General features: G+C 35.3%; 1 protein-coding gene and 1 pseudogene across 1 annotated transcript; one reads left to right on the top strand and one right to left on the bottom strand.

Annotated features, from left to right (window-relative positions):
• Positions 1–6,220: 6,220 nt before the first annotated feature.
• LOC128127130 (uncharacterized) lies at positions 6,221–7,125 on the bottom strand. The gene has a single exon (XM_052765503.1). The coding sequence runs from the start codon at positions 7,056–7,058 to the stop codon at positions 6,516–6,518; it is 543 nt and encodes a 180-aa protein (XP_052621463.1). The 5' UTR covers positions 7,059–7,125; the 3' UTR covers positions 6,221–6,515.
• Positions 7,126–7,633: 508 nt separating this feature from the next.
• LOC111905859 (protein RMD5 homolog) lies at positions 7,634–8,286 on the top strand (annotated as a pseudogene).
• Positions 8,287–21,473: the final 13,187 nt, after the last annotated feature.

Raw genomic sequence — 21,473 nt, 5'->3', positions numbered from 1 at the left:
TAAATTTGTAAGCAAAATGCTTAGTGAGTTCCTCAAAATACCACATACCATACATACAATGGGTCTCGCTTGACATCGATCAGGTCTCGCCCGGTACAGATCTGGCCGTAACATACCATGGGCCCCACCCAACACATTCATCAGGCCCCGCCCGGTATACATACAAACATATATAATACATGCAAGAGTCACATAAAAAACTAGCATCCTATAAACATAATCAATGGACCGACATTGGTGCCTTCGACCCTCCAAAAACTATGTGAAGACTCACCTCAATCCGAAGACAACCGAATCACACACACACACACACACACTGCTGCTACAGGGCTCCTCATACTAAACACATCCAAATTATCGTTAATTAATAATTAAGTCAATTTCCTATAGTCCAAGGTCCGATTCATACTCTATCATATAAATGGGTAAAATACTATTTTACCCTTCCCACATCTGACCCACCAACTCATGGCCCAACTCCCAAAAGACCCAAGACCCAAAAATGGCCCATTATGGCACCTTGGTGTGTACGCCCCATGTACTATCTCCATACACTTGGCATACGGTACTGAAATCCAAAAACTCCATTTTTATGTCTTATTCCTTTAAGACAAAATGTCTAAATCCTCATGTTCAAGCCTAATGGACGTCTAAAGTCATAAAGTTCCTAACTTTATGACATATCATTACTCATTAGAGCTCAACATCAAAATTAAGCTTCCTAACATAACAAAATGACCAAGGGCTCACTAAAAAGTGATTAATCCTTTAAGACTTTACATCCAAGGCTCATATACAATACTAATGAGTGTCTTAATCAATACATTCATCAACTTGATGCCTTTGCATGGCTCCAAGAAAACCAAAACCCAAATCTAGTCTAGTAGCTTCTCCAAAGTCCACCAAATCACCCAAAAAAGGTCAAAAAAGCTCTTAAATGGGCTAGGGTTTCTAAATAACAAGTTGAGGGGGGAAGGAGGTTGAATAAGGAGAGGGTTTCCATGAGTTAAGATGTTTAAATAGGGCCTAAACCCTAAAAATTAAGGTTTGATTCTGGCGGTCGTATGCCCAGCGTACTCCTGGTACGCCCAATGTACCAGGCTGGTCATCCACCATCACTTAGGCCTAGTACGCTCAACGTACTAGACTAGACACATATTCTTCCTATCTTCCAAAAGCCATAACTTCTTTGTCCCGACTTTGTTTTCAACAGTCTTTATATGCCCAGAAAGGTAATGAGAAGCCCCACACTCCTATCAAATCTCATTTGCCTCAAAACCTTCCGAACGTAAATCCTCACTTCAAGAAAGATCTCAACCATCACTTTTACCATTATACCCTTGGGCTCCAAAGCACAAATCAAACTCTTGGATCACATAATCTACATTACCCACATCCAATGGGTCTATATCTCTTTTTCCTCAAAGCGTGTAACCTTATGATAATTGATCTTCGGGCCGTGTCCCTGAATTAAGAAATGACTCGAATCAGGGTGTTACACGGTCCCCTAATCTACGTCAAAATTCCAAACGTAAACTCCATTTGATACATTTGCTTACACCTCCACTCACGCTTCTCCTTCATTAAGTGAACCCACTTCGTTTACCGTTGCTAAAAAATCTTTGGAGTGACATCTTGCAATGGATGAGGAGTTTCAAGCACTTCAAAATAATGGAACGTGGTCTCTAGTATCTTATGTTAAAAATACTAACCTCGTTTATTGTAATTGGGTGTACAGGCTAAAGACGGATCCACAGGGCAATGACACTTGTTACAAAGCATGCCTTTTTGCCAAGGGTTTCCATCAACAACCGGGAGTTGACTATCATGAGATATTCAACCCTGTCATCAAATCAACTATCTTTTAGGCCATTCTGTCTCTTGTTGTGACCAAAAAATGGAACTACGACAATTGGATGTGAAAAACACATTTCTATATAGTGACTTATAAGACACAATTTACATGAAACAATCTCATGGCTTCATTGATTCCCATGTATTCTTTCCCTATTTGTTCACCACACGTCCTTCATCTTCTATATGCATGTTTCCAACAGTTAAACCGCCTACATCCTCTATTTCATTACCAAAATTGTGTATAACACCCTACGCCCACTATCAACAAGCCCTTCTTCACATTGGCTTCTTGGTTTATAGTATGTGTTAGATTTTCTTGGATTAAATTGCATATTTAGGCTTTACAATACACGCTTCTTGTTTATGTATTAATTTCTTTGTTTCCGAGTCGTTTTCACTAATACACGATATCACTTGTACCACTATATGACATCACCTCAAATCTTTACTTTTAGTCCCTACCAATATATGGCTGCGTTATTTTTTTCATATTTTTTATATACTTTAGATATTTTGTAATCAACGCAGTTATATATATATATATATATATATATATATATATATATATATATATATATATTAATGTTTCACATTATTATATATTTAATATTTGTTTCTCTATAGATTTTCAACGATATGACATCAAAATTTGTTACATTGTTGCACTACCGAAATAGAAAAATTTGTGATATAAAAGAAGGTATAACTTAAAACAAGTATTTGAGTAAAACTATCATGGTTCAATGTGGAATACAGTTCAATGAAACGATCAACCAAATCCATATTGCGGCATGACTGGTAAAGTGGTAAGCAATAATATCATATTAAAGTAATTTTTAGATATCCAAGACAATGACAATAAAAATCACACACATACACACACACACACACACACATATATATATATATATATATATAAACCCATTTATTAAAACTCATATTATACATTAATTTTCAAAATTTTACACTTTTATTTGGGCTATATTTGGCATATTAGCTGAAAAACTAGCTGATAGCTGAAAAGCTAGCTATTAAATAAAAAGTTAGCTGATAAAAATAACATTTGATAATAATAGCTGAAAGATATAAAAAGACATTTAAAAAAATGTGTTTTTATAATTAATTAAGGGATATATTTGGAAAAAATTTAAAAAGCTCCTAAAAATCTAATCTAAGTAGCTTTTTAAAAAAGCTTAGTTTATAAGCTACTTTTTGGTTTGCCAAACATGACAACTTAAAAAAACTCAAAAAATAAGTTAACTTATCAAGCTAGATGTGGAACGCCAAACATAACCTTGATATATAGAGAATGGATCATATAGTAGTTGGTAATGGTTTCTTAATAAAATCAAGAGACATATGGTGAAAGAATCGTGATGACATTTGTTTAATATTTGATATGGTATCCAAAGGTAAAAGCTTGATATATAGAGAATGGATCATATAGTAGTTGGTAATGGTTTCTTAATAATATGGGATAATGACTTGAAAGGGTAACGAACTTTCGACTTTTTTCACATTTAGTCACTAAACTTTTTTTCGTTATCTATTTGCCATTGAACTATTGAAACTGTTCACATTTTACCCTTATGATCGACTGTTACCGGTCATAAGGGTAAAATGTAAACAGTTTCAATAGTTTAGTGGCAAATAGATAACGAAAAAAAATTTAGTGACTAAATATGAGCAAAATCGAAAATTCTCTGTAAAAAGTTCAATAACTAAAGGTGAACAAACTTCCTCTTTGTTGATGAAGAAATCTATGAAATAAAAAAAAAAAAAAAACAAAACCCTGAAAATATATTTTTAAAAAAAAACAAAAAATGGAAACCGAAATAAAAAATCAATGGTTTGACATTTTCCAAAATAAAAAATCAAAATTTCTAATCCGATTTTGGTTTTACAAAAAAATGAACCATTCTCACTAATGTGAATTATGACCATTGGTTTGGCATGCGGAATTTGTGACATCCCATGAATACGTAGTTACAACATCGTCTGAACTCGTAATTCATAGTAAGGGGTTAGAGTATCATCGCATGAATACATAGTTACAACATCGCCTGAACTCGTAATTCATCACCTACAGGTTATGGGCCTGCTGGTGTTTCCACTGGGTTGTCTAGAATAGTCCGTGGTCGCCATCAATACTCTGGTAGATGACTACATCGCCACATTGCCGATTAAGGTTATGGTATCTCCTTTTATCCTACATCACCTATTCACCATCATCTATTTACCTAATTATCATCACCTTTCTATCATCACCTATCTCTCATCATTTTATTTCATCACACACCAACTATTTCATCTACCCATGTTTCATCCGCAACATATTTGTATATATAAAATAAATATACCATTTAAATCTTTTAAAACATGTATAAAATCGTTCATCCAACATAGACAACAAGTATTCAAATAATATGCACACATAACATGTAATTTATATAAAATATTTCATATCTATGTGTAAGATGAAAGTAACTATATATACCATAAAAATCCCAGAAATGCTTCCTAACTTCAAACCCCAAGTTTTACTCTACTAAAGCTTCATATTCTCGGCTCTCTGGACCTAGAAGGGTCCATATCTATAACACAAACTTGCAAAAGGGGTTTGAGGCATTCAAAACCCCAAAGATGAAGTGATTCAAGCCCTAACCCCAAAACAGAATCTACACAATAGGGAAGGAAAGAGGTTCATTTTTGTACCTCAGAATGAAGCTTCTTGCTTGAATAACTTAGAACAATAACCTTCCTTGGTCCCTCTTGCTGGAACTCCTATCCTTTCTTGTAAAATCACACCAAAAAGCTCAAGATAGCTCTTCCTCTCACTCTACACACTCAAGCTCGCTAGGGTTCTCACTTATGGGAAAGGTAGTCGCAATTGAAGGCCATAAGTGCCTTTAAATATGGCTCGGGCCCAAAGATTTAGGGTTTCTGCCAACAGCGTGGACTCGTCGAGTCAATTCATTAATCCGAGTCATCAGTCGCGACCTTACTTGACGAGTTGAGGCGTCAACTCGTCGAGTCTCTCTTCTTAACTCAAAAGAAAAATACTTAAATTATGATACCTGGAAATCCGGATGTTACATTTTGTTTTTTTTTTATTTCATAGATTTCTTCATCAACAAATGTTGCTACAATTAAACAAAAATAAATAATTTGCTAAAACATAATACAATAGGAAGTTTGTTCACATTTAGTCATGAATAATCAATTTAGTCATTGAACTTTTTAGAGAGAAACGAACTTTCGATTTTTTTCACATTTAGTCACTAAACTTTTTTTCATTATCTATTTGCCACTAAACTATTGAAACTGTTCACATTTTACCCTTATGACCGGTAACAACTAGTCATAAGGGTAAAATGTGAACAATTTCAATAGTTCAATGGCAAATAGATAACGAAAAAAGTTTAATGACTAAATGTGAACAAAATCGAAAATTCGTTACCCTTTGAAGTCATTATCCCTAATAATATCAAGAGACATATGGTGAAAGAATCGTGATGACATTTGTTTAATATTTGATAGTCATATGGTATCCAAAGGTAAAAGCTTAAGGATTGCCCTCGTTGGAGCCACATAGTTGTCATATTTCACAATATTTCTTTATTTTATTTTGTTAACCATTTTTATGGTACTTTAATTTACAACTCACATTTGAAAGGATTTTTAGAAGTTTTATTTGAGACATTTGTCAACAACGTCCATGACAAGATCGTAAGTTTGGAAGAAATTATGAGTATTTGTTTAGATGGATTGGTTAGATCCGATCAACTAAATACAAATTGGTTTTAGTGTTTAAACATGATCAAAATATTTCAAATTATATTCAAATCTAGTCCAAATAAACTAAATTTTGCAATTCGTTCCCATCGATTTTACAATTCAATTTTTAAAAACCAAAGATTATAAAAATATACATAACTTGAGCATTAACAAACTTGAGTTGTCAAATTTAACTCCATGAATTATCCAATGTCTTGTTTCTCAATCTACCGTAATGATAAAGAAAAAAATTTAATTAATATGCTATAAAAGTAAGGATTAAATATGTTGCCCTTATTAATTTACTAATAAGCATATGCCACACTTAAAAAGTTTACAACTTGACAAAATGAAGTATTAACAGAAATAAAGATCGATGCTCCTATGCCACACAAATAAAGATCGATGCTCATATTTAGACCAATAAACTATTAAACCTATGCTGCATTTTTTTGACAGGAGTCCAATTTGAGAACCAAAACTGCTAATTAAATATTTGTGTTCCTGAAGCTGTAACGAATGGAGTTTGTAGTTATCTTGCATCATGTCACTGAATATGCTATTTTCGACCATTCTTAGTGTCAAAGATTCAACAATGCATGGATAATTAATTATCAATATATCGTGGTGCATATGATTTTTGTCAACAGAAAGCTTCACATACATCTTTTTAGACAGTAGAGAAAATAGCAAACCTATCATCCTTGTTTCTAACAAGCTATATATCGTCTGAGCTTCTCCCCTCCCAGTTCTGAAATTCGTGGGCATGCATTTTGATTCTTTTTATGAATCTATAATTCACATTTTAATTGAACATAATTCTACATCAATATATGGATAATTAGATAGGAAGTAACAACAAACATGAATCAGTTTACATGTCAAGATGATCTAGCTTTCGGTGGTGCCATTACGACTAACTTGGATGGATTTGTCCAAGAATCCATTTCATGGATAACCTTGCTTCCGTCACTTTCTACCACCACCACCTCTCCAAAGTGGACATGCCTTGAACCAACACCTGATGGCTGTGGCTGTGGCTGTGGCTGTGGCTGTGGCTTTGGGGGTTTATCCTTGGATAAGGGCCTACCCGTGGCTTGGTCTTGGCTTGAGATCATAGCATTCTGACGAGGTGGCATTGGATAAACAGGACCCCCTCGCCTTGAATAATTCTGATGGACGTCGTAAGGGTAGGAAGTTTCTCTAGGACAACAAGTACCCTTGAAGCACGTATACAAATAGGTCAACATCCAAAAGGCCCAAGGAGAGCCTATCAGAAGAAATGCAACTACAGGAAACCATGGTTGGGCGATGCTGGGTAGAAAAACGTAGAAAGTGAGGAAAATACCACCGATGATTACCAAAACGAAGAAGAGAGAGGAGATTAAAGGTACCCTCAAATCTCCATCCCTTACATCCTCCATTGTTTTAAATCCTTGTCTCGTTCTATCAACATAATTTCATTTGTTCTCTTCGTGTATTTACCTTCTCTTTCTCTCTCCTTAACTTCCTGTTTTAGGGTTTTCTCCGATGTTTGTTAAACTTGTCTATTTACCCACCATGCATGTTGGAAAAAATATAGGGCTTCTATAAGGGAAATCTCCTATATTTTTGCCTCGCAGCCTTTCATTGTTTAAAAGAAAATTAAGTAAAATTAAATTCCAACCCAGCTAAATTAAATCTTTTTAAATACTCTGCAAGATGCTATAATATCTTGTTACACGTTATATAAGGGTAAATGACATAAATACCATACGAACTTTCTAGGGTTGGTCATTTTAGTCTTTAAACTATATTCGTGGCTTTATGAAAGAATAAAATCGTTTTTGTTGGGTCTATTAAGTTCTTTTGGAAGATTGGGAGGGGTAAGTCGGTGACATTTTTGCCACCTTATTTAATGAAATGCCACATATCCTTTAAAAATCTCCCAAGAAATTCGCCATTAATAAGCCTTCCTCTTAACCCACGTTAATCCCAGTTGAACTAAAATCCACTTAATCACCTCGAAGATACACAAAAGGAACTCAACATCGCCATGCACAAATACACTAAACTCCTCGAGAAACAATTATATCCAAACATATGAAAACCTTACAGAACCGTCGACTTCAATTCCTACACAATTAACCATATAATCACTAGTAATTTATATCACGAACGCATGTTTGAAATCAACGATTGTTTCATAAATGAAGCACACGAAAAAAAAACCATGGTTGACAAAAAACCCAAATCTTAAATCCATGAAGTCGCATGACCTAACTCCTGCTTTGAAGTGGGTCATAATTAAGCACGACAAGCTCCAAAAAAACTGACCCGACATCAAATTAAAGTTTCATCGTTTACAATTCATGGACATTCTTCAAAATGACAATTGAGATGAAGCTTTAACATATGGAAGAACTCATTTCGCCCCTTTCGCGGCCCAACACCTTCATGAAATCCAAAAGATCATATTGTGTCTTCGATGGGTCAAAAATACTGACTCGCCACTGTAACTCCGTGGGCGAAACTTGTCGACGAACTCGCTCATCAATTATGTAATATCTTAGGTGAATCGTATGGAAGCCCTTTGAGAGTGACGGTGCTGCCAACATTCAAGGGTTGTCGACTTTATAAAAACAGATGAATGTGATGACGGGGAGTGACTAGTGGTGAAGATGTAGTTGTGTGTGTGTGTGTGTTTATGTGTTCCTTTCTATAAGGGATGTCGACTTTATTATCTTAATTTTGACTAGAAGAGGAAATTATGAACTTTACTGTCCACATCATCTTAAATTTTTAATATTGCATATAAAACTGGTTATTCTAAGTTAGAGGGGCTAAAAAGATAGGTTGCGCACGAGTTGGTTCCCTCATAAAACCACGAAAATAGTTTAGAGACTAAAAATGTCAACCTTAGAAAGTTCATAGGACAATTGTGTCATTTCCCCCATTATGTAAATATAGGGTGGATTTGTCCTGTAATCTTATGTAAGACGTTAATTACATATTTATACAACCATATATATATATATATATATATATATATATATATATATATATATATATATATATATATATATATATATATATATATATATATATATATATATCACGTTTTTAACCATTTATCTAACAAAATGTTCTAAATAATTTACTAAATTATGAATGCCAAAATTGGTAAAAGCATAATCACAACAAGAAAAGAGAGTAACAGTTAATTCCACATGTCATCGATGATAACTCGTCGTTATTGCTTACAGTGACGGATCCTAAGGATTCCCCGAGGTTTCGGACCACTACTCGATTTCAACTTATAATTATAAAAAATGTATTTTTTTTTATTAAGGTGCAGCCACTAAAAAAATATATGCAACTACTAGTATATGTTGAGTGAAATTTTTTGGTGCCCCTAGAACTGTAAATTCTTACGTTGGTCCTTGATTGCTCACTTTGTCGCTGCTAATAACTCTATAGCTTAGCCATTTGTAACGTCCGAACTCTTGGAGGTATTTAAATAAATAAATTTTGGATTTTGGGTGGTACCACATCATGGTGAAGGCATCCCACGACGTGGTGATGGTTGATGTGTCGAGGATTTTAAATGACTGCCACGATGTGACAGCCTATGGCCACAGTGTGAAATCTGTTTAATGCGAAACCCTAATTCCTATGGTTTGCGCCCTATTTAAGAGAATGTGATGGCTAAGGTTTCTCACCCTCAACATCCATCACACTCTCTCAGCCTCCAAGCAAACCCTAACCTCCATTATTGCTCTCTAAGCTTTTTATGTTGATTTTTGGGGTTTAGAAGAAGAAGGAGGTGACTTCTAGACTTGGATTCAACAATCTTCTGGACTCTTTTAAGTCTCCAAGTTTCAAGCTTTGTGATTACAAAGTGCTAGATCTTGTATTTTGCCCCATTTCTTCTTGATCTTGTTAGATGTGATGGAGAGATTTCATAAAGGTTGCAACTTTATGAATCTTTGGATCATTTGGAGTATTTCATGGGTTGGATATGAAGTTTGGTGGTTGGTTTGTGCCATGCATAAGATTTTGGTCATAAAATCCCATTTTTGACCTAAGTTGAGTCCAAGACTTGCATTGGACATGCAAGTCTAAAAAGCATCAATCTTTAGGATGGTTTTGGTGCTATAAGCTCTTCTGGAGTAAATGAGCTTCATACTCAAGGGATTAAGTGCTTCTTGATTAATTCCTTGCCATTCTTTAGCCTTTTGGATCTAAGACTTGAGATCTAGACCTCTTAGTGGCTCTCAAGGGATAAAGGTGGAAACTTTACCCCTTTTTGGACATTAGAAATGATCATATCTGGACCTTGGAACCTTTGGAATTGGAGGATTTGACTTAACTCATTAGGACATTTTGGATCCAGTTCCCATGGCATGGCCTAGTCTGCCATGGCGTAGCAATTGGGGAAAACTCGTATGTTTTGTCGTTTGAAGGCCACGACGTGGAAGGTCACCCTTTAACTATTGACTTTGACTTTTTGACTTTGATTAAGTTTTACCTAAGAGTATTATGAGTTGTTTTTTTAGATTGGTCACTATTTGATGAATAAGTGATGAGTAGAGCTGATATTCGGAGTCGGGACCTGTTCTACTATTTGTTCAGACTGAGAGGCGAGTCTACTCGCAGTGCTTGATGGGTCGAAGGCACCAATGTCGACCCATGGATTATTGTTATTTGTATGTTAGCTGTATGTGTTTGTACGTATACCGGGCGGGGCCCGATGCCAAGAGAGGCCTGGTGAGTGTGTTGGGCGGGGCCCATCGCATGTTACTGACAAATCTGTTTCGGGCGGGGCCCAATGGTTGTTTGGCAAGGCCCATTATATGTATGGTATGATGTATTTTGGGGAACTCACTAAGCTTTGTGCTTACAGTTTTCAGTCTATGTTTCAGATACTACCGATTCGAAGAGGGAGAGCTCGGGATGATAGCATCACACACACCATGATTTTCCGCTTTATCGACTTTGATATATTTTGGATGATTACTGATACACTATGATTTCCTTATGGTTTTGATAAACACGTTTGGTTGATATTTCATTTAAAATAAAAACAAATTTTTTGGTTCTGGGCAATGAGACGTTACACCGCTAAAGACAATTGTTGCCACTAATAACCCATCGCCACTCAGGGATGTCTCGGCTATTTTGATGGTCTCGTGCGAAAAATAAAAATGGGCACCTAAATATAATTCTTTTATATATAAGCATAATTCGTTATTACTATGATAAGTCGATGTGTTATAAAAACAAGGAAAAACTCCATAAATGTTTTTATGTTTTGGCATTATAATCGATCTAGTCCTTATATATTTTTTTTATTCAGTTAAGTCTTTAAAAACGACAATTGTACTTATTTGACCCGTTTACCCCTTCAACAAGATATCCTACTTTCAAATTTTATACTTTTGGCCCATGTTTTAAATTTTATTACAAATATGGTAAAAAATTTACATTTTTGGCACAAATTTCTAAATTTTCTTACAAATTCATAATGAATTTAGTCTTTTTACATCTTTTTTTTTAAATTTTGTTTTGAATATATTTTTTGTTGTATAAAATCATATTTATATAAAAAACATATTTTCACATAAAAACATTTTTTCTATATAAAGCCTTTTTTTGAAACATTTTTGCATGCAAAATACCTATATAATTTTTTTTAAATATATTTTTGTGTGCATACGTATTTATAAAAATATATTTTTATTTTAAATACCTATTTATAAAAACATAGTTATGTGAAAATGCGTGAAATACACATATGTAAAATATGTTATTATACCCATATATACTCTAAAAAGTTTTATAAAATATGTATTTATTAAGTACATAAAAACATTTTGTGTACATATAAATACATAAATTTCTACAAACCCATTTTTATAAAAAAAAAATGTATAAAAAACGTATTTTATAAAGAAATATATACAAATACCTATTTTATAATAAATACATTTGTATACAAATCTGTTTTTATAACAGAAAATGTATACAAACACATATTTTATAAAATGTATATTGTATACAAGACTAGATTGATGGTGAACATACCTTATTGATTATGTGCTCTACAAGGAGGCGATACAATACTGTAACATCTTGTTTAGAGAAGTTTCTTATTTCAGAATTATGAACAATAAATGGATCAAGGAAAGGCCTTGGGCTTCAAGGGAATAGGATCTAAACCCTATTGGATGTTGATAATATTGATTATGCGATCCAAGCCCTTGGTTTTTGTTGTAGCCAAATGGGATCCTCAACACCTTTCCATGGATATAAAGATGGTCGAAATCGGAGGTGAAATGAAGAAGTTATGACCGTTTGAAGTTAAGGTGGTTTTGGGTTAAGTCGTGTATGCTGGGTGTACGGGGGAAGTACGGTGGGTGTACTAGGGCATCTCTGAGTACACTGGGCGTACCAGGAGTATGTTAGGCGTACGCGATCAGTGCCCAAACCTTATTTTCGTGGTTTGAGCCCAATTTAAGCTCCTTAACTTCCCCAAACCCTTTCCATTCTCAGCCTCCACCTCTCCAACACCCTTTCTTGAAACCCTAACCCTAGTCTGAGCCTTGTGAGAAAAAAGAAGGCATTTTAAAGTTCTTTGGGAGTGTTCCTGGTGTACCTTGGAGAAGAAAGAACTCATTGAAGAAGCATTGGTTCCAATGGAGCTTGTATATCCAGACCTTGTTCACCTTGATCTTTCTTCTGGAGGTACAATGTTTGAATCTTGATGATGAAATTGTTAGATCTAGCTAGCTTTGGGTGTTATGAGCTTTTGGTCACTTTAAGTGCATAAAGTTTAGATCTTGAAAATTTGTAACCTTGTTATGGATAAAGTTTGAAACTTTATCCATCTAAACATCATATTGATTCAGATACGAAGTCCCAGAGAGCGGTTTGGATAGGATGTAGGCCTTGCGAGGTGGTCCAGCCATGCCGAAGGCTCGTAGAGCGGTCCAAATAGGCTGTAGGCTCTGTGAGGCTGTAACATCCCGATGATGAGGTAACTTCGAATTAAACCCTTTATGTGAAGAATATTGCAATTTTTTCCCTTGTGCATGAGAAGGAGTGCAAATGGCCCAAAGTGACATTTTGGTATTTTTGACAGAAGCCTTAGTACGTTGGGCGTACGCTTCGTACGTCAGGCGTACCTACATGGGGCCGTGTATGATGGGCGTACATCGCGTACATGGGTCATATGTGCGAGGGTTTCATACCCTAAAATTTAGGGTTCAGACCATATTTAAAAATCTTTATGGCCCCAATACCTTCACCCTAATAAGCATTCATCCAAAGTTCATCCCTCTAGCTAACCCTAAGTGAGAAGAGTGCATTTTGAGCTCATTTGTGTGTTTTGGTGGTGTCCTTAAGGAAGAATAAGGTGGTATAAGGACTTTGGAGCTTGGAAGAAGCTTTGATATGGGATTCCCTACGTGCTAGCAACCTCCAGGAGGTAAAAAAACTCCTAGCTTGATCATCCTTTCATGTAGATCTAGATATTCATCCATTTAGGGCATTTTTTGTCCCAACCTTTGTGATTCTTGAGCATGGCATGCTCTTGATCAAATAATTTGTCCTTTCAGACCCAATGAGGGGTCTTGAATCATAAAAATATGGTCTTGATTCTTAGTTCTTCCCCATGCATGCTCTAGAAGGTCTTAAGGTGTTAATAAGTTTGGATTTTGGTGTATTAAGCACTTAATGGGCATGCAAAGTAATAAAGTTGGAAACTTTATGACTCTCAGTGGTATTTTAGCCTTGGATCTGCATTTGGATGTAAAAAGTCGTAGTAGAAAGCTCTTAAGGGCTTAAGACGCAACCTGTACGCATGCTCGATGTATTGAAGGGTACGTTGCGCATATGCAGGTTGAGCCCTGATGCCTTGTACTCGAGTACGCCCTGAATACACCGAATGTAACGCTCGCAGATTCAGGCTAGTCAATTTAGAGACAATAAGCGTTTTTGATAGAAGATTATTTAGAGTAAATAATCTTAACCAAAGTTATATTATATGTCACAAGGATTATGTACATATAAAGGACGTGGAAATCCGACTTATAACGAAGAAGTTATGACCCGTTGAAGTTTTGCGATTAAACCGACATGGCTCCGCGTATCGTAAAAAGTAAATTTTGGACAAAATACTTTTTAGCGTTAGAAATTTAAACAGAAGTTTTAGTATACGTTAAACCGAGAGCGTGCATGTAGAGAACGTCCAAATCTGACTTCGTTTGAGGAAGTTATGAATTTTCTAAGATTTAGTGTAGCAGTACACAACCTAGAAATCGAATTTTAGATCGATCAATTATTAGCCGACACAACCTAAATGAGAATTGAAGATCTCCTAATAGGAGCTCAACAATATATACACAGTCGAAAACGGATGTCAGATGACAAAGTTATGAATTTTCAACGGACTTTAACTGTCTAAGCTTGTTAAAATATAACTTTAAAAATAAATTAAAAATTAGCCGACGGAGTCTAAATAAAAGTTTTAGATCCCGTCGATACCTACACGTGGATATAAAGAACGTCAAAAACGAAACTTGTATGCGAAAGTTACAGATTTTAGAAGATAATTAGTTTTGGGTAACCAACGAGTAACACGCGACGCGATCTGGGCTGCACCTTCTTCCTCACGGCTTACCACCAGATGGTGACACATGGCCACATTACGCCCAGCATATGGAGTATGCCCACCGTATAGCCTCTTCACAACCTATAAATAGAAGGCACAAATTACTCATTTCTTCACACCTCTTCACCCATTTCTCTCCCAAACACCCCCACACACTCTAAGCCTTTCTCTAGCACCTCATAGGTGTTAGTAGTGAGTCATGGAGTGCCAGAAGGCCCCGAGAAGAAGAGTTTTCAGCTCATAAGTTCTGCCCACGCAGGGCCCGGTTCCTCGCTAAATCCCCTTGTAAGTGAGTTATGCTTACGATACTTTAAGTATAACTTATGTTTAAGTTCATTATCATTATTATGAACATATAAACAAGATTTATCATTGATTCCAAGTTGTTATACTGATCGATATACTTACGGGGATGATGTCTAGGTTGTGATTTAGAGAGGTGTTTAAAGTGAGATTTCCAAACAGTATACTTCGTATACCAAACGGACCCAACCTTCAATATGATCCTACTTTGTTGTTCCTTACTTGATAGATCATGAAAGTAGACTTTGAGTTAATGATGACTCTAGACTAATAATTAGTCGCAATAAATGTTAGACTAAAACTTAGTGATAATGATACTAGGTTTCGTCAAAGGAAAAGACAATTGCTAGAAGCGAAGCATTGCCCGAATTTCGAGTCATCACTTTAACATGTGAGTGCACAGTCCCTTTCATGAACATGATTTTAATACAAGTATTAATGATGGTATTAAATATATGTGAAAGTTTATATGTGAGTTATATGCTTTTTATATGGAAATATGTATTATATGTATATTTGATGATATACACTATGCGAACCAGACATCGTTATATATGTGTTAAGATGTATTTACATGATAATAATAATAATAGAAGTATTATAAATGAGAAGATAAATGTATGTTAATACTTAATACTCTGTATAAAATATTACACTAAATTATGATAGTGTTTCCAAAACAGAGTTAGTATTGAAAGTTGATTATAAGCATTGTAGGCTTGCCTAGTGATGAAATAAGACTTAAAAGAGACGCTTAGTTCAATTAAGTTTGAATATTGGTAAGCATCTTATTAAGGGTATGTGTGTGATAGGAATAGAGAGTAGAAACTCTATTCGAGGAGATTGATGATCGATGGAGTATGTCCTACGTACAAAGGTACTTTCTATGTACCAAGTCTTTTTCAAAGCTCTGTATCTCAGGTGTTGCTTGTGCTGGGGTATTATTATGTTCTGGGGTACAAGTCCTACTCATACCAGGGTACTATAATATGCCAGAAGTAATATCATGTACAAAGTCCTTTTGACACTATTATGTGTCAGAGTACGGGAGCGTAAGAGAGTACTTTATTAGTATTTCCCCATACTTTTTCTTTTGATGAGCTTTTTGTGTCAGCGTTTCCTTTCACGAAGTAATTACGGGAACTTCGTAGACTGTCTAATAAAGTGTGTGTGTAATAGACCACTACTAGGTATATCTGATGTTGTATTGCCGGATAGGCTGAGTCTGGGGGTAAAATACCTCACGGTGTCAGACCACTGCTAGGCACAGTTATCTAGATAACCACCCTTGACTTAATTGTCTTGTTGTTTTTACGAACGGAGGTTCGTGGTGAAACTTATTCCATTCCCCTCATTTGATGTACTTATTATCCTCGTTTGCTTCCAGGGAATTTCCGAAGCAACGTCGTCAGTTTTTTGTTCATATTGATCCTTTAGGCTAGATCTTGCAAGATTGTTGTATAGGGTTTGTACGTGGGAATCGACGAGATGGGATAAATTGTTTTAGAGATATGATATATCTGTGTTAATGATAATAATTGGTTTTGAAGGTTTGAGATATACATTATTATCACATTGTGGGATTGAAATCCCTATGTACTCACCAGGTTTCCCAACCTGGCCCACTCAGTTTATTGTATCACAGGTGGCTATATGAAAGATACATTCTACTGAAAGATTCAAGGAGTATTAGGCCATTAGTTTAATTATTGTAAGGATTGTAATATTTCTTTATGATTATTGTATTGACGATGACATCTCAATGTTTTAACATAAATAAAATACATTTCTTCGGAAATGCTTTGATAATATCATTATCATGTTTTCTAGGAGCAAGTTCCGCAATATTATCCTTCAAAAAGGATTCTATGATTTTTAAATAAGCATAGACAAATCGGTCTTTTCTGGCCGTGAAATTGGGGATGTCACACGAAATTACGCCCCACGTATGAGGCTTGAGTTGACTCGGCTGGGTTGACTTGGTGGACTTTGTTGATTTTGACCAGTTTTGACCAAGGGTATTTTAGGAAAATTGTTATTAATTTAGAATGGGAATTGTTTTGATATGTAGGAGTCCGGGAATTGTTTCCTCACTGTACCTTTAGGTCGAAGGCACCAATGCTGGCCTACTAGATTATTTATCCTAGTCAGGATTGTGATATGATAGTTTGTAGTTGTTTAGTAGATCTGTATGATTATCTATATTTGTTGGCTCTATGTTTATGTTTATTTGTTGCATATGTCAACATGTTGTGTTGGATTGAGGCGATTCTACTTTGTGCTGTAGGTCAAGACACCCAGGGACGACCAGATAGGCTGTAGGCCCTACAAGGTGGTCCAGTTAGGACGACAGCCCGTGGAGAGGTCCGAATAGGCTGTAGGACCTACAAGGCGATCCAGTCATGTCGAAGGCTCGTAGAGCGGTCCATATAGGCTGTAGGCTCTGCAAGATGGTCCAGTTAGGTTGGATGCTCATACTGTATGCTTGTTTGTTATATGGTGTGATGGTACTTTGGGGGAACTCACTAAGCTTTGAATTATAGGTTTTAGTTTATCGTTTCAGGTACTTCAGAGGATCATGGGAAGGCAAATGCATGACTGTACATAACTTCCAGTTTTATGTCACCAGGTCTTGGCAAAACTCTAATTTGAAATAATGCTTTTGTAACAATGACTCTTTTTGTAAACAATATTGATTCATGGTTGGTTTTGAAAATTTTAAATTTGTTGTGATTTTTGGAGTGGTACAAAGGCGGTCCAGTTAGGCTGAAGGCTCATATTTGCATGCTTTGTTTGTTATGTTGTGTGATGGTACCTTAGGGAACCTCACTAAGCTTTGGCTTACAGTTTTAGTTTATTGTTTCAGGTACTTCTGATGATCGTAGGAAAGCGACAACGTGATCGTGCACATCTTCCTGTTTTGTGTTATTGGGTCTTGGGAAAACTCTAATTTTGAATAATACTTTTGAATCAATTGTTTTGTAAACACTTTATTAATGAATTGGGTTGTTTTTGAAAAAAAATTATTTTTATGATTCTTGGGACGTTAGAAGTTGGTATCAGAGCCTTGGTTTGAGAGAATTGGATGATCATCTGTGTGAATCCAGAATCAAACTAGGGAACTACAAAATATTTTAAAATGGTTTTCAAAATTGTTTTCAAAAGTACCTAAGGAAGGATGCGATGTGTACGATTAACCAGAGCAAGAAAGTATACCCCAAGTTACCCACGTTGTTATCTGATATATTATTTATGATAGAACAACATGCTAGTGATAGGCTAGGGATCTTTAGGAATTGCATGATAGAATTGCCAGATATATGATGCCTAATAGCCTAAGGTTACTTCTTGTATGGAATTGACATAATTACTGTAGTTTCTTAGTGTATGCATCATATTTATACATAACTAAGATTCTATAGCCTGAGAATGTTTGGTTTAGCCTTACCTGTTCTTGCTTGATGAAGGGCTTAAGTTTGAATCAAGTATTCAACTGTCTATAGGATCTAATGTTATGTATGATTAGCATACACGAGTGTTGCAGGGTTAGTGGAAGTTTCATGGATGAGTTTATGTGTGAGCATATGGCCAGTTGAGGAACGTTAACCATTCTCTAGGAAGCGTGGATAAGATGTATGCATATACTAGTTGTTGTATTTGTTTTAGGTGGTTGTGATGATCCTTGAGAGAAATATGGGTATGTGTGGATGGTAGTATTGTCCCGTACTACTGAAAGCATAAGACCCGTATGTGTCACAAGGAAGTCATGAACCCTGAGGCGTAGTCTCGTCGTGTGGTTGTAGTAATGTGTATTGTGGCATTCTGATGCATTTTGGTTCGATTTAGTATGGAGCTCTCAAGGGGATTTGATTTAGGATCTGGAGCTAAGGGCCATGATAGGTCGGGGTTCGATTTAGTATGGAGCTCTCAAGGGGATTTGATTTTGGTTCGATTTAGGATCTGGAGCCGTGGGAGATGATTACCATTGAGGTTTCACAAATATTACAGGAAGAATTGTCCGATATCATGGATCAGATCACTGGCAGGCTAATTAACAAGTTCGAGGAGCGAACTGCAGCTTTGCAGACTGTAAGGGGGGACTGTTGAGATCACTACTGTTGGATAAGGTGTCTAAATCCATAACTATTTCTGGTATGTATTTGACCCGACCCGGCATGGTCCATTTGGGTTGCATGGCACCATGCAATTGGATAGACTAAATGAGAGAAATAACACTTGTGGTTTATTAATATATTATAAGTTCTAATATATTAATAATACTAGTTGTGAAACCCGTATATTATACGGGTTGATTAAAACAAAATATTAAATGGAAACAATTAAATGAGAAGTTTATTTGAATTCGAAATTTGAAATAAATAAAAATTATGAGAAAAAAACATGCAAAAAATAAATAAATTAAAATTATTGTTTAGTTATCAGACCCGTATACTAAACAGGTTAATTATAACAAAATGTTAAAAACAAAGGTTTAAACTGTAAATTTATTTGAAATTGAAATTGAAATTTAAAATTTAAAATTTGAAATTAATATCATTATGGTAGGTTTAATTTATAGAAACTAATTAATAATATATCAGATATGGAAAATGAAATAAATGACAAGTGGAAAATAAATATATCTTTAAATTATGACAAAATGACATGTGGCAAATTGAATGAGAGAAGGACATGTGGCAAAATCATTCTTATTTATTAGGGTAGATTATTTAATTAGTTTGATCAAGAATTAATTTTAGAATTAATTAAGTGATCAAAAGATAACTAATTAAATATATGGGTTGATTATGTAAATCATCCATAACTTATATAGTGGGCTAAGAGGCTCCATGGATAATCAAGTTGGGTTGAACCCATTGGATGCTCCATGGAGGCTCCATGGGAGTTACAAACCCATGGGTCATGGAAATGAAGAGTCATGACACATTAGGGTTTACATGGTGTAACCCTAAATGTGTCAACACTATATAAAGCTCATGTTTCTCCCAAAATCGGCGATGACATGCATGTTTGAGGGCTAGAGCTGATTTTTGAGTGTTACACTTTCTCTCCAAGTTTACTCCATAGCATTTGGTGTTGTGTGAAGCATTTGAGGCATCAAACTTGGGGTGCTAGGCTCACAAGGTTTCAAGGATCAAAATCTACAAAAAGGTATGTAGTTCTATCTTTCATTTAAGTTAAAATTGTTCCCCATGTATGCTAGATAGGATCATAACCTTGGAAATCAACTTTGCATGAGAATTAGACAAACATAGATCCAACGTTATTAGGGTTGCATGTACACTTAGGAAGTGTTAGAATGCTCAAAACCCATCAGTGGTATCAGAGCCTAGGCTTGTTTGTTTGATACTTGATGCAAAATTGTTGAAAAAAGTCGATTTTGTGCAATCTGCCTGATGAAATCGCCGAGTCCATGGGGGGACTCGCCGAGTTCATGTGTATCTTCATCCTACTCGCCGAGTAGGTTCGTGCACTCGACGAGTATGAGCCTCAGAATGTAGTTTTTCGACTTTTGCTACTGGAAATGGACTAGAAACATTACCCTAAACTGTTTTGGTGTTATTAAACTTGTTTTAGATGGTGTAATGTTTGTTCTAATCCATTTACAATGGCTAATATCAATTTTTCATGATTATATGTGTTCATATGGTCTTGAAACTTTGATATGGATATTCATGTTCTTGATCTTATGAATTTAGATGATCATAGGAATTACTTGTAACCTACCTGGTAGTTTATTTCTTGGTCATAATGTGTTTTAATGGAGTCCATAACTTGTCCTCAAGTTATGGAAAACCAAGAGTCACACTTGAATTAAAACCATTAAAAGAACACAAGAGTTAGAAAAATGAAAAGTATTCATTTTAATACTCAATTAAATTCATAAATTATGAGAAATGAAATGTTTTTGAAAGTTTACAAAACTTACCCTCAAGTTTTGGAACAAGTAAAGTCATATTAAAACTTTAGTTCCAACCCTTAGAATTTTAAAAGTTAAAATTCAACCCTTATAATTATAATATTATAAGTTAATATATATATATATATATATATATATATATATATATATATATATATATATATATATATATATATATAAGATCAAAGTCGTCTTACCGCTAGTACGCCTCATTCACGAAGCCAGTCTATAAGGTGGGTATAAGGTTGTTGCCTATAAAATGGCAACTTAATGGGTGTCCACTCTCACCTACCGCTTGCTAGACTGGTGGAGGGTCGTTAGCCAAATGGGCAGGACAATGACTTAAAAATTCTCATTAAAAGTATAATGATTATTATAAAGTAACTAAATGTTTTATAAATTCCCAATCTTAGTTACTTTAGGAAAATGTGAATAAGGTGCTAATCCCTGAAATTACACTTTGCACCTTGTTTAAGTCGTTGGTGGAGCGTGTGTGGTTTACCGACACACTAACTTGGACTTAACAAAGGAGGCAAAGGGTGACTTAAGGTTTTTCATGAGGTCGGAAGGAGCACGTGTGGTTTACCGGCACAACGATTAAGTGAAACACATTAAGGGTACCAAGTAATTTGCATGGTTACTTCACACCTTGTTTTGTGATCCTCGGTATCCCAGTCACAAAACATGAAGGGCACACTCGAGATTGAAACATGCCATTGAAAAGTTCAATGAATCTCAAAGAATCTAGGAATTTCTAAAATCCAAATAAAACCTAATAATTTATATTTCGTTTTAATGGTGGAAATTGTTGAATCGTCATTCACCTACCTTTCAAATATGTTATAACTTGGATTACGACATCCCTCTTCTAGGTTATAATATATTGTGATTGGATCCTAGCCTTAATATTACATTTGGGTGTTTTATTAAGGACTATCCCTA

Source organism: Lactuca sativa, chromosome 7 (genome assembly GCF_002870075.4).
Source record: "Lactuca sativa cultivar Salinas chromosome 7, Lsat_Salinas_v11, whole genome shotgun sequence".
In the NCBI taxonomy this organism is placed as follows: Eukaryota; Viridiplantae; Streptophyta; class Magnoliopsida; order Asterales; family Asteraceae; genus Lactuca; species Lactuca sativa.
This window is presented reverse-complemented; position numbering and strand designations above follow the sequence as displayed.

Excerpts from the sequence above, each read along its gene's own strand:
- LOC128127130 (XM_052765503.1), bottom strand. The coding sequence starts at position 7,058 with ATGGAGGATGTAAGGGATGGAGATTTGAGGGTACCTTTAATCTCCTCT.